Below are 14936 nucleotides of genomic sequence, written 5' to 3'. Positions count from 1 at the left end.
GGTCTCTGCTGTATCCCCCCACTCTCCGAACAGTCAGCACTCCATGCTGTTGGAGGCATGATTCGAATCTTTTGTTTTCTCCTAATGACAGATTATAAACCACTTCCCCATTCTGCATTTGGGCTGTCCTGTCAAACCTGGAATGATGGGTGTGTGTTTGGGTGGGAGAGAGGGAAGAGGATAGGGCACTCACAGTGGGTGCTGCTGGTTGAGCTGGGAGAGCTCTCTGCCTTCCTGCTACCTGATCAGGGGGATTTGGTGAACTTACTGAACGCTCTGCACCTTCTAACTCTAAGTCTCACCCCTGACACTCCTGACTACTGCCTCACCCAACGACACGAGACGCCCTAGAGCATCCCAGAACGCATTTCTTTCCATGATGTGTGGTCTACAGCAGGAAGCTTGGGTTGGGGGTGAGGGGATGGCAAGGCTGGGCTCCATCTCTATTCCATCCTTTTCTCTATGACACAGCAAATAACAAAGAGATTTACTTCTTGTAAAGACTCTCACCCAAGACCTCCACTCACCCTTGCCCCACCACTCTGTAGCAATTTGGAAGCAGTAATATAAACACCCAAGTAAAAATGGTTTATTAAAAAAAAGATATTGAATGAAATCATTTAACAAAAAATATAGGCAGGTGGTTCCAGCCTTGGTTTAATCAGCCTTGGTGATTAAAGTACATTTTGGGGCTCAGGTTTTTTTTAAAAATTGATATAAAATATACATAACAAAATTGACAATTTTAACCATTTTTAAGTGTCAATTTAGTGGCATTAAGTCACATTGCTGTACAACGATCACTACTGTTTATCTGCAGAACTTTTTCAACATCCTAAACATAAACCCTGTGCCCATTAAACCGTCACTTCCCATGCTCCCCTCCCCTCAGTCCCTGGTAGCCACTGTTCTGCTTTCTGTCTCTGTAAATTTGTTCACTCTCAGTACCTCATGTAGGTGGAATCATAAACTATTTATCTGTTGATGTCTGGCTTATTTCACTTAGCATAAAGTTTTCAAGGTTCGTCCGTGTTGTAACATGTATGAGTACTTCATTCCTCTTTCAGGTTGAAGGATACTTCGTTAGGTACATATCACATTTTGCTTAGCCATTCATTCATTCATTGATGAACATTTGGGTTGCTTCTGCCTTTTGGGTCTTGTGAATAAGCTGCTATGAATATTGGTGTACAAATATGGGTTCAAGTCCCTGCTTTCATTTCTTGTGGGTCAATTCCTATAAGTGGAATTGCAGGATCATGTGTTAATTCTATGTCTGAAGTTTTGAGGAAAGCTGCCATACTGTCTTCTGCAGTGGTCACACCATTTTACAATCCCCCCCAGCAATGCTCGAGAGTTCCAGTTTCTCCTCTACATCTTCATGGACTGAGACAGAGTCTCACTGTCGCTCAGGCTGGAGTGCAGGGGCACGATCTCGGCTCACTGCAACCTCTGCCTCCCGGGTTCAAGTGATTCTCCCATCTCAGCCTCCCAAGTAGCTGTGATTACAGGCACTCACCACCACGCCCGGCTAATTTTTTTTTTTTTTTTTTTTTGTATTTTTAGTAGAGACAGGGTTTCACCCTGTTGGCCAGCCTGATTTTCTTTCTTTTGATACTAGCCATCCTAATGAGTATGCAGAGCTGTCTCACTGGAGTGTAGATTTTCACTTCTTAGAACATAGAGTGCCATGGGCTCAGGGGCAGGATGGGCAGAGCTCCAGCAAATGACATAGTAATTATGGCAAGGGGTGAGGCACCAGGGCAAGCTTTCTAAACCATGCAAGGGAAACTAGTAAGAACGTGGCCTCCTCTGCTTCCTGTGACCACAATGGGGGCTGCATTGACACTGAGACCAAGAAGAACTAGTGGACATGAGGCTTGGAATGTGACTGTGAAAAGAAGGGAGGAACCCCACGGGGCTGCACTTAGGCAGGAGGTCTTAGAGAGTAGTGGAAGTGTGCCCTGAAGAAGAGCCAACAAAGGAAGGCCTGCTGTCTTTGGGCAGGGAGTCCTTGCTGATCAAGCCATGTATAGCTAGAATCTTGAGGAGTCCATGGCGAAACTTCTGGCCAATGAAGGCGTAGATGAGGGGGTTGAGGCAGCTGTGAAGGATGCCCAGAATCTCGGTGGCATCCAGAGCCCGGCCGATGTGATTGCGGCGCTCACAGGTCTCCTGGATCACCTGGGTCCTCATGAGGGTGTCTGCCAGCAGGACCAGGTTGTAGGGCAGCCAGCAAAGCAGGAAGATGAGGACAACAGCAAAGATGACCCGCATGGCCCGGTGCTTCTGCCCCATGTGGGCCTTAAACAATGTACGCAGGGTGAATCCATAGCAGAACAGCATGATCAGCAGCGGCACGATGAAGCCAAAGGACTGGGGCAGGATCCGTAACAGCATCCGCCAGTTTGCTGTATTGTTGCCCATGTCCTCATAGCAGGCTGGGCTAACATTGGATGAGTAGACGGTCCTTCGGAAAAGCAAGACAGGCAGGGCCAGGAGCAAGGACAGACCCCAGATGCTGAGACATATGAATTTGACCAAGTAGCGCTTCTGGGTCAGTGTGCGTGTGGCATGGACAATGGCCAGGTAACGGTCCACACTGATGCAGGCCAGTAGCAGGATGCCACTATAGAAATTGACTTCCTTCAGGAGTGAGACCACCTTGCACAGGAATGTGCCAAAAATCCAGCCATTCACCTTGGAGGCGGCCCAGATGGGCAAGGTCAGGGCAAAGAGTAGGTCGGCCAAGGCTAGGTTCAGCAGGTAGACATCAGTGACGGAGCGGCCGACCCTGCTGTATAAGATGACCAGCATCACGAGGGAGTTTCCCAGCAGGCTCAGCAGGAATACCAGGGCATAGATAATGACCACAAAATACTTGTTGATTTCCAGGGATTCTGGTTCACATGGGGCGGCATCTAGTAGAAAAGGGGGCAGGGTAGAGCTGTAACTGTAATTACTAAGATCTTCACCTTTCCAGAAATCTTCAAAGCTGTCACTCTCCATGTTAAAATCTTCCATTTTTGAGGTAAACTTAAATCCTGACCTATAGAAGAGAGATGAAGGTTACTGCACAATAAATTCCCCATATTCTTGCCCATCCACTCAAGAAACTGGGATAGGATTCTTTGTGTTGGCTTGAGTATTACAATGAAGTAATTTTTCCCTTCAAATTTGTAAGTGGTAGCTCTTAGGTTATGAGATAAATTTGGTGATAAATGGTACATTTTATGAGAGGACCATAGTTCTCTTTAATATAAGAGAGAAATTCTTAGCATTTCTTTTAGCATCGCCATCACCTAAAACTTTGTAGAAAGTTCTCTTTGGATAATCCCCACAGAACACTCAATACTACCTGGATCCTTCAGTGGCGAGCATCTTTGGCTATCAAGGCTGGGTTTAATGTTCAGAAATGTGAGATGTGAGATGTCACTCAGTTCTTTTTTTTTTGTCTTAGAGATGGGGTCTTGTTATGTTGCTCAGGATGGTCTTAAACTCCTGACCTTAAGTAATTCTCCTGCCTCTGTCTCCCAAAGTGCTGGGAATATAGGCATGAGCCACTGCACTCAGCCCCATTCCGTTTTTAATCAGAGGATTAAGCAGGAACTCCAAATGGGCTATACCCTCAGAAAAGATCATGGTTTGACTATAAAGCTGAGACATGAATCCCTTTGTTCAATTTTCTGAAAGTTATTTTAAAAGACGTATTCTGGAAAATGGTTTGAACAATTGTGGCATGGAGTTTTGGAAGGCTCGAGCTAGCAGAGTCTTCAGTTAATTAGTAAGGCCCAGCGTTTCTCTTTTGAGTAGAAGGAGACCTGCTTTGGGAATGTCTGTGTAGTTTGGAAAAGTATATTAAAAATAATAAGCAAGCGGGCTGCCTGATTCTCCCTGTGGGTGGAAATGTAACAGGTTATTTGGGGAGCTCTGGGCAGCCATGTGCCACCATGAGGGATAAGCAGACACAGCCAGTCTGCTACCCAATAAGAGAGAGGGGCAGCAGGAAGCAGAGAAGACAGGGGTTGCACTACCCTTGCTTGGTGGCTCTCCAGCCCTGCTGGGGACCCTTCCAGTCCTGCATGTGTGTGCCTCCATCCAGCCCTGACTCCCCTGTTCCTCTCAGATTTAGTCTAGCTCCCGGGGCTCTGCCCTTGCCACAGGGACAGCACAGATCCTGCTCTGGGGAAGGCTGGGTGTAGAGGGTGGGTTGCAGTTATTCAAAAATATTATCCCAGTGGTGGCTCACACCTGTAATCCCAGCACTTTGGGAGGCCGAGGTGGCAGATCACTTGAGGTCAGGAGTTCGAGAGCAGCCTGGGTAACATGGTGAAACCCTGTCTCTACTAATAATACAAAAATTAGCCAGGTATGGTGACGCACACCTGTAATCCCAGCTACTTGGGAGGCTGAGGCACAAGAATTGCTTGAACCCAGGAGGTGGAGGTTGCAGTGAGCCAAAATCACATCACTGCACTCCAGCCTGGGCAACAGAGCGAGACTCTGCCTCAAAAAAAAAAAAAAAAAAATCCCAGTTTCTCAAAGAAGTCCCTGATTAGCTTCTTTTTGAATCACAAAATAGATCACCCTCCGGCCATTGCCTTAGAGTATGGGATGACCACCCTACCACCAACTATGTCCAAGTCCGTAATCTACCCCCAAAATGGAACCCAGTGTCAGAGAAAAACCAGGAAGTTAAAGGTCCCAGAACCCACTTCACACTCACCAGGCTGGGCACAGTCAGAAAAAGATGCCCAAGAACAATGTGGGTGAGGAAGTGGAAAAGTCAGAACTCTCCCACATCGCAGGTGGGAATGTAAGATGGTGCAGCTGCTTTGGAAAACAGTTTAGCAGTTGCTTAAAAAAGTTAAACATAGAGTTACCACATGAACCAGCAAACCCCAACCTAGGTATACACCCAAGAGAATTGAAAGCTAATGTTCGTAGTAACATTCATCATTAAGGCCAAAAAGTGGAAACAAACCAAATATCCATCAACTGATGAACAGACAGACAAATTGAGGAACAGTCACGAGCAACTGAAAGACTTTTTGGTCAATGACACATCACAAATGCCACAGTGGTCCCATAAGATTATAATACTGTATTTTTAGTGTTCTTTTCCTATGTTTATATATACGAATACCATTGTGTTATAATTACCTACAGTATTTAGTACAGTAACATGCTGAGTAGGTTTGTAGCCTAGGAGCAGTACTCTTTACCATATAGCCCATGTGTGTAGTAGGCTATAACATCATATACTCTACCATGTTCACATGACATATTTCTCAGAATGCATCCGCATTGTTAAGCAACTTATGACTGTATTATGTACAACAGAATATTATTCAGCCATGAGAAGGAATGAGGTACTGATACACAATACAACATGGATGAACCTTGAAAATGTTAGTCTAGGTGAAAAAAGGCAGACACAAAAGTTTTCTTATTGTGTGATTCCATATATGTGAAATGACCAAAATAGGCAAATGGGTAGAATTGGTAGAGACAGAAAGTAGATTGGTGGTTTCCAGGGTCAAGGGGAGCTGGGAGAGGAATGTTAATGACTACGGAGTTTTTCTTTTGAGTGATAAAAGTGTTCTGGAATTAGTGGCAATGGTTGTAGAATATGCTAAAAACTTTAAATGGGTGACTTTTGGGGTATGTGACTTATGTCTTAATTAAAAAAAAAAGATTAATCAAAGGGTACACGGCCTTGCAAAGCAAATACAAATATTACAACAATAACAACAAAAGTCCCAGGGAGGATTTCTTTTTAGCAGAAAGGAAGTCTCTGTTGTCATCAATCATATGTAGCAAAGAAGAAAGCTGAAGAAGATTAAGCAAAACTGGAAAAATAATGCCACTTTTCCCCCAAGAGTGGTGGAATTCTTAGCCATCACCTTCCTGACAAGTTTTTAGTTTCTCTTTTAAGAGTTAGGGGCCAGATACATTGCCTTCCCAGCATGCCAAGACAACTGATGGAGAAGATTCAATCAGTTGTAATGTACTATACTAGATCACAACAATAAAAGTTAACATTTGGGCCGGGCGTGGTGGCTCCCAGCACTTTGGGAGGCCGAGACGGGTGGATCATGAGGTCAGGAGATTGAGACCATCCTGGCTAATGCAGTGAAACCCCGTCTCTACTAAAAATACAAAAAATTAGCTGGGCGTGGTGGCGGGCGCCTATGGTCCCAGCTACTCGGGAGGCTGAGGCAGGAGAACGGCATGAACCCGGGAAGCGAAGCTTGCAGTGAGCCGAGATGGCGCCACTGCACTCCAGCCTGGGCGACAGAGGAGACTCCGTCTCAAAAAAAAAAAAAAAAAAAAGTTAACATTGTACTTTATGTATGTCTTAAGTAATTTATAAGCAATCCCTCATTTCTGGCCCTGCCTGGCCAGAAGGCTGGGGAGGTATTGAGAGGGCTGGGAATACAGCTTGCTGGACCAGTATGGTCAGCAAGACCTGAAAGAAGTCACCAGCTCCGCAGTCCCATGGTTGAGAGCAAGTTTGCTCAGAGGCCCAGGGTATGTCCAATGAAGTCAAGATTGGTCAAGGGTGGATCACTTCTGGGAGCAGATGATTACAGATGCTCTTAAGGGAACAAATGACCCAACAGAAGACCCATCTTTGAGAGTAGATGCAGGGCATATTGGGTGCAGAGAGCTTGTGCTCTTAGAGAGCAGGGCCTTGTATGTATGAATATTGGCTGTGAGAAGCCAGGACTGAGGCTGCTGCAGAAACTGCCATGTCAGCACAGGCAGCAGTGGCAGAGCTTGTTTCACAGGTAAATCCTCACTGTGGATAATCCAGTGCTCAGCTGTGTTGGGGGTGGGCTGGAGGTGTATGGGTGAGCTCATGCTCCCAGGCATTATGGGTCAGCTTCAGGTTCCAGAGGGAGAGCATGCAAGTCAGGACAGAAGGTAGAGAACCCAGCAAGGAGAACCAGGTCAGGCCAGTGACCTCCAGCTCCTAGGGTAGGGAGAGGGGTGTTTGTTGTTGGTGTTGTTTTTTAGTTTACCAATCTCTACAGAGGATGACTTGGCAGTTAGAGAGACAAACTAAGGGAAGGAGATGACACATCTGAGGTCTGCTTTGTGCCTCACAGGTACGTGATCTCCATGGCTCATTACAAATAGATACAATTAGGCCCTGTTTCTAGAAGACTGAGGCACAAGGAGGATCAGCTGACCTAACAGGGAGGCTCAGTAACCAGCCTGCGATCACAGGGTGGAGAAGTGGTGAAACCACTGTTCCAGTGAGGTGTAAAGGACTACACTTGGATTATTTGTAGTCTATAGCCCTTCCTCTTAAAAAAAGTTCACCTCATCTATTAAACATATTTGTAAGCTAAGTTCTTTTTTTCTTTCTTTTTTTCTTTTTTTGATGCAGTCTCGCTCTGTTGCCAGGCTGGAGTGCAATGGCGTGATCTCGGCTCACTGCAACCTCCGCCTCCCGGGTTCAAGTGATTCTCCTGCCTCAGCTTCCCAAGTAGCTGAGATTACAGGCGCCTGCCACTGCACCCGGCCAATTTTTGTATTTTAGTAGAGATGGGGTTTCACTATGTTGGTCGGGCTGGTCTCGAACTCCTGACCTCAGGTGATCCGCCCACCTTAGCCTCCCAAAGTGCTGAGATTACAGGCGTAAGCCACCGCGCCCAGCAAAGCTAAGTTCTTGAGATATCATTAAATCAACCTGTATATGGTCCACTCACATTCTTTCATGTTTTATGCATTGTTTTCTTTTGCCGTTTCTTTGGCCCAGAATGAAAGAAACAGCTCTTGCAGGGATGATAAACCAAACATCCTTGAACTGGCTGGGTCCGGCTGACCACACAGTCATATATTCCAGGATAAAAAGGGGGCTTCCTTGACTTAGGGAAAATGCCAGCCCCTTAGTGACTCATGGTAGTTTGGAAACTCCATAGATGATGGCATGAATTCTAATTTATTACATGAAAATGCTATAGAACGAGAGACATTTACAACATCTCAAACATCTAAGGCAATCTTTTTAACAACAAAAGAGTCATTTTAGTACAGTTCCAGTATTCTTTCTCTCTATAAATATAATCCACAAATATTTGCATTTAGTGTTGGGAAGTGGGAAGCGAACAGTGTTCGGCCCATCCTCAGACCCAGTCCTAGCCCAGGCCAGGAGGGCTGGCTGAATCTTGGAAGGCTGCCAGGCCAAAGGAAAAGCATGGGCAGCAAGTGGCCCTGAGTGGTTGGAGAGGGTTGTGAGGGAGGAGGAACAGAAGTTCTTCCTTTGGAGATGGAGAGCCCCAAAGGGAGAAAATGAAGAGGCCAAGGGGTGAGGGTGAGGGGCCCACCAAGGGTGGGGAGAGATGCTTAGGATAAATGTAGGCTGGGTATCAAGGGAAACAGAGAACAGAGACATTCTAGCTGGTGGGAAGGGTGGGTGTTCCAAGACTTACTGGGTCGCTGGGCTTTTCACCTGTAGGACACCTCCAGAAGGGCAGCTGTGACCTATGAAAGGGAGGTGGTGGTGAGAACACAGTGGAGGAAGTGAGTGGTAGATTAGATTGCTCAATGCAATTCAGGGGTGGAGCTCCTGAGGGTGCGGGTGATTTTGATAACTTTGAATAATTAGTTCCCAGATCAGCTCTCGGATGCATAGTCATTTCATAGACTCGTAGAGTTTATATTGGGAAGGGACCTGAGGGGTTTTCTAGCTAGTCTTTCCATTTTACAGATGGGGAAACTGAAGCCCAAAGGAAATGGCTTGCCCAGGATTGCATGGATTTCTTTCATCTTTGCTGTATCTCAGAGCCGCTGGCTCCTTCAGCTGCCTTGTCTGAGTCTCCTGGCATTCCAGCTGCCTCAGGCTTCCCCATCATACCATTGGTAGTACTATAGCTCTTCAATGTCTTTCACATGTCAAAGGGAGCAGTGCATTAAAATGACAGAGATGGACTAAAGCTTCTGGTGAGTCTGGTGGCGTTCCTCCCTGGACCTGATGCCTCTACTTCTTGGCCCCACTCCTGCCTCTCGTCTTTCCCCCCTCACTCCCCAACCATCTGCTCTGACCACAAGTCTATCTCTGGGTATTGATATTCTTTCTTGGTTCGCACACTTGGCATTGGGTCTGAGGACACCAACTCTGCAGCAGCTTACCACCCTTGGAGCCAAGACCCTCTAATTTGGAAAGAAAGCCTTTTGGTAAAAGGGAAGATTCCACCAAAGTCCAAATGCATTTTTAAAAACAATGTTAAGTGACCCTAAGAATGTATTTTATCAATTTGCTATTGATTACAAATGAATGAATTAATCCAGGCAGAGCCATGAACACTAATTCTGCTCTCTCCCAAGTGCCCACCCCAGTGAACAACACCTCAATTCCCTCCATTATTCCTTACCCTATCTCTTGCTCCATGCATCCCAGGGCCCAGAGGGGACTCAATGCCTGTGGCAGACGCACTTAAATTGCCTGCCTACCCCAAAGAAAGAATCTTTGAGTCCAACTGTTCAGCAAATGTTTCTTAGTCTTTGTCACCTCTCTTTCCCAAGCTGGGGAAGAATGCAATGCCACCTGGCCAGTTGATGCTAAAACCAGATAGAGGCTTATTACATATGGAGAGAGGCAGATGACACTAGGGCTAGCTGAGCAATTCTGGGCAAGTGACTTTTCCTTTCTGAGTCTCAGTTTATTCATCTGTAAAATGGGGCCAATACAGAATCCAACTCATGGGGTTGTGGTGAGGATGAAATGAGGGATTGCTTGTAAATCACGTGAAACATACATAAAGTACAATGTTAACCTTTATTGTTGTGATCATTATTACTGGAATAGTTTATTCCATGCTGATAACATGCGGCCTCTCTCACTACAACCCCAGTCAAGGGAAAGCAGTCGGCAGTGGGTCTGCTTTCAAGGCTGACTTTGGTGACATCTAATTTACTTTGACCTGGATATTAATTGTCATATTAGCTGTAATGTTGAGTGTCTACCAGGTTCTAGCTTCTGGGCAAAGTGCTTTCCAGAATTTGTATCAATTAATCCTCAGGATAACCTCACGAAGCAGGCACTTTCTGGATGAGGAAATGAAGACTCTGAGAGGTTAAGCAACATACCTAGAGTGACACAGCTGAACTAGGTTTTCAGTTTAAAAAACTTCTAAAAATCTGCTCTCAAATCCTATCTCCTGTTCACTGTAATAAGGAGCAGGATCCCAGCCTAAAGTTTCTGAGCTCCATTAGGTACCTCCCTGTGTCCCAGAAAGTCAGATACAAAGGATGTAGAGAGGGGAGCCCAGATTTGACATTTCCCAGTCAGCCTCCTTCTTCATGCTCCTTAGGTCAATTTCATTTCCATGGAGATCACTGCGGTTATATGTAGGGTGGAGTGAATTAAAAAACTGGCTTCTGGTGCGGTGGCTCATGCCTGTAATCCCAGCACTTTGGGAGGCTGAGGTGAGTGGATCACTCGAGGCCAGGAGTTACAGAACAGCGTGGCCAACATGGTGAAACCCCGCCTCTACTAAAAATGCAAAAATTAGCCAGGCGTGGCAGCGCACGCCTGTAATCCCAGCTACTCCAGAGGCTGAGGCATAAGAATTGCTTGAACTCGGGAGGCAGAAGTTGCAGTGAGCCGAGATTGTGCCATTGCATTCCAGCCTGGGCGACAGAGCAAAACCCTGTCTCAAACAAAAACAAAACAAAAACCTGGCTTCTAATCCTGCTTGGAGAAGTCATTCTTTCTGGGCCTTGTGTGCCTTTGGAAAACGGGAGCTTCTTCTAATTCTATTCTGTTCAGCATGGTAGCTACTAGCCATGTGTAGCTATTTAAATTAAAATTAATTAAAATAAAGGCCAGGCAAGGTGGCCCACGCCTGTAATCCCAGCACTTTGGGAGGCCGAGGTGGGCGGATCGCTTGAGCCCAGGAGTTTGAGATCAGCCTGGGCAACATGACGAAACCCTGTCTTTACAAAAACAAAAACAAAACAAACAAACAAAAAAACACAAAAAATTAGCTGAGTGTAGCGGCACATGCCTGTAGCTGCAGCTACTTGGGAGGCTGAGGTGGGAGAATCACCTAGACCTGTAGGTCGAGGTTGCAATGAGCCAAGATCATGCCACAGCACTCCAGCCTGGGCATTGGAGTGAGACCCTGTCTCAAAAAGAAAAAATAAAATAAAATAAAATGAAATAAAAATTGAGATCCGCAGTCATACTAGTCACATTTCAAGTGCTCCGTGGACACCTGTGACTAGTGGCTACCATACTGGGCAGGGCAGGTCTAGGACATTTCTATTATTGCAGAAAATTCTTTTGTGCAGCACTGTCTAGGTGAAGACTTAGTTGTCTTTAGCTCTAAGCTTCTACACTTCATCACCCCAGTTCTCAGGGGCCTCAGAGGAGGCTGAAGTTTCCAGATCTCTTCAATTAGAAATATGTCGCCAGCATCTCAGACTGAACAAGTCACCTACCTGCTGTTATTGGAGTGGCCACCGATGTCTTCACTGTGCCTCAAGGTTGGGTGGTAGTCAGAGCTGTTAGACAGGAAAAAAAAGATGAAACAACCTTGACGATGAAACTTCTGACCTGGGTTGCAAGGGGGAAATCCAGGATGCCCTCCTGGGGAGGTATTCCCACAGAGGAACAATGAGGTCTGTCCTGGGACTTTGGCCCAGGACAGGTGCCACTTAGTGATTCTGGGATGAGTGCTGGGGATTTTCACATCTTCCTGTCTGATGGCTTCTGGAGGAGCCTACCAGTCTGAAGGTGGAGATTTGTCGACCCACCTTCTGTCTCTGAATGTTTTGAACCTGCACTTCCTTTTTTAACAAGGAAGATGCAGGCATCCCAGCCCCCGCCAACGGACTTGTCTGAACTCGCACGCAGTTTCTTCCTTCTTTCCAGGGTCAGAGTGAGAAACGTCCCTCCTTCTGTTTCTGTTGAATCTCCGCACCTGACTGTGGGACCCACTGCCTCTCTGGTCCTTGAGGGTCCTGCTTTCTCTCCCCTCTGTCCTGGCTCTTTCCCTTCTACCACATCTTACTTATGGCTTTATCATGCTCCCTCTGTCCTAGCACCCTTCAGCCACCACAGCTGCTCTCTCCACTTCCTCACCTCCCCTCTGCTGCTCAACAAAGACACTGCAACTGGCTTCCTTCCTACTGCTCCACTGAAATAACTTTCGCCAAGGTTCCCAATGACCTCTGGGTTACTAAACCCAGCAAATCCATTAAAAAAAACCAACAAAAAAAAACAAATTGCTTTCTTTCCTCCCAAGACAACAGATTGGAGGCAGCATTAGCATGCCCCTCCCATCTGGAAGGACAGAATAGCGTGTAGAGATTCACACTATAATTTTTTTTTCTCCAGGAACGAATGCAGGAACTGAACAGGAAAGCTGAAAGAATCCACAGAACTTTTGAAAGAAGTGGCAGGCTGCAGCCTACTCTGTGAGACAGGCAAAAACTCACCTCTAGGCAGAATAGCACTGCACCCAGGAAGGAGAAAACGGCTGCATATTCTCAGCTATCACCACTGCTTACAACACCCTGGCTAACCAGAAGTCCTGCGTCTGTCCACGTGATAAGTTCACTATAATTATAACCAGCATTTGAGAAAGTCAACACTCTAAGTCTATCTACAACCAAGGAATCTTGCAGAGTTTGCATCACTCCCCTCCCACTTCTGTCAGAGATGGTGCTGGTATTCACTGCTGGGAGTCTTGAAGACAGGTAACACCACTGGATCCCTTGCAGACATTCCCCAGCCCCAGCCCAGAGTCTGGTAGGCCCACTGGGTGGCTAGACCCAGAAGAGCACTGTAGTCTGGCTCTCAGGAAGTCCCATTCCTAGAGGAAGGGGAAGAACATCACATCAAGGGAATACCCTGTGGAACAAAAGAATCTGAATGGCAGGGCTTGAGTCCCAGATCTTTTCACTGGTGGGAAGTTTCCTATTGCAGAGACAATTGCTGTGCTGGGCAGAGTAGGGGAAAGTTTGCACCTCTACCCAATAGGCAGGCAGCCTCTGGTACTGTGAAGGGTCTTAGAGAAGGGATCCTTGTTCCCCCTGGTACGCCACTGCAGACAGAGCTGGGGCTTCTCCCAAAGGAAAGCAGCATTGATGCACCTATAGACAGCCTTCCTGGAACAAATCAGGGTGATTGCATCCCCACGGGAGGAGCACTCCCCAGATTCAGGTTTGCATGACAGGCAGTCACAATTCCTCTCTACTTGGAACATCAACATTTCTACAGATGAAAATAACTGCCTGTCTGATCTGAATAGCTGGAACACTGGGACAGGAGTGAAGCTGGGAGGTGGATAGCTTTCCAGCTGGCCTGGTGGGGGACCTGAGGTAGCTCCTACCCTTCACCCTGACAAAACCTCAGCACATCTAATTGAGAGCTCTCCCAGGCACTCTCATCAAGGCTGGGATCTCTGCCCACCTGCTTTAGCTACAACTGGTGCCTACCCACCTACTTTAGCTACATCTGGTGCCTACCCAGGGATACTTCCCCTACTGGTCCAAACCTGAATCATCAACTCAGTAAGTAAAATACTGGGGAAAAATTAAATAAATAAATAAAGAGTACCCCACGAGAGAATGAGGTAAGCTTAAAGAGATTCCTGCCATTCCAACCCTGTAGGAGACAGTAAACCTTCCCACACACCAAGTACATAACTGCTACAACCAGGATCTGGGAAAGCCAGCACACAAGGACTGTCTCTAACTAACGAACTCATACAGAGTCTTCACTCCTAAAATCCAAAAGTCTTCACCCCTAAAAACCAAGGATCAAATTAGGCTAAAATAAACTATAAATATTAAAGTCAGATCCTTAAGAGGGAAGAAAAAGAAAAAAAAAAAAAACATAGTTGCTGGGCGTGGTGGCTCACGCCTGTAATCCCAGCATTTTGGGAAGCTGAGGCTGGCAGATCACCTAAGGTCAGGAGTTCAAGACCAGACTGACCAACATGGAGAAATCCTGTCTCTACTAAAAATACAAAATTAGCCGGGTGTGGTGGTGCATGCCTGTAATCCCAGCTACTCGGGAGGCTGAGACAGGAGAATCACTCGAATCGGGGAGGTGGAGGTCGCAGTGAGCCGAGATCAGACATTGCACTCCAGCCTGGGTAACAAGAGCGAAACTCCATCTCAAAAAGAAAAAAAAAGTCAAATCAAAAATAAATTCAAGAATAACTTGAAGAAATAGTCTACCCAAATGAGAAGGAACCAGAAAAGTAATTCTGGCAATATGACAAAACAGGGTTCTGTAACACCCCCAAAAGATCACACTAACTTTCCAGCAATAAATCCAAACCAAGATGAAATTTTTATAATACCAGACAAAGAATTCAGAAGGTTGATTATTATTATTGTTGTTATTATTATTATTAATAATATTTTGGGACAGATTTTCACTCTTGTTGCTCAGGCTAGAGTGCAATGGTGTGATCTCGGCTCACTGCAACTTCTGCCTCCCGGGTTCAAGTGATTCTCCTGCCTCAGCCTCCTGAATAGCTGGGATTACAGGCATGTGACACCATGCCCAACTAATTTTTGTATTTTTAGTAGAGATGGGGTTTCACCATGTTGACCAGGCTGGTTTCGAACTCCTGGCCTGAAATGATCTGCCTGACTCGGCCTCCCACAATGCTGGGATTGCAGATGTGAACCACTCTGCCCGGCCCAGAAGGTTGATCATTAATTACTTAAGGAGATACCAGAGAAAAGTAAAAACAAACATAAAGAAATTTAAAAAAACCAATTCAGGATATGAATGAAAAAATTTCTGGAGGGTATATATCATAAACAAAAACTAATCAAAACTTCTGGAAATGAAAGCATACTTAGAGAATACAAAATGTGGTGGAAAGTTTCAACAATAGACTAGAACAATTAGAAGAAAAAATTTCAGAGCTTAAAGACAAGGCATTTGAATTAACCCA

General features: G+C 45.9%; 1 protein-coding gene across 2 annotated transcripts; it reads right to left on the bottom strand.

The window, feature by feature from the left end:
* Window positions 1-565: 565 nt before the first annotated feature.
* CXCR2 (C-X-C motif chemokine receptor 2) lies at window positions 566-11788 on the bottom strand. 2 transcript variants are annotated; one of them, NM_001102661.3, is given in 3 exon segments: window positions 566-3049; window positions 8445-8496; window positions 11458-11788. In NM_001102661.3, a coding segment is annotated over 1 exon segment (1083 nt). In that variant the 5' UTR covers window positions 3025-3049; window positions 8445-8496; window positions 11458-11788; the 3' UTR covers window positions 566-1941.
* Window positions 11789-14936: the final 3148 nt, after the last annotated feature.

The sequence above is a fragment of the Pan troglodytes genome, chromosome 13 (genome assembly GCF_028858775.2).
Source record: "Pan troglodytes isolate AG18354 chromosome 13, NHGRI_mPanTro3-v2.0_pri, whole genome shotgun sequence".
NCBI classification, from domain to species: Eukaryota; Metazoa; Chordata; class Mammalia; order Primates; family Hominidae; genus Pan; species Pan troglodytes.
This window is presented reverse-complemented; position numbering and strand designations above follow the sequence as displayed.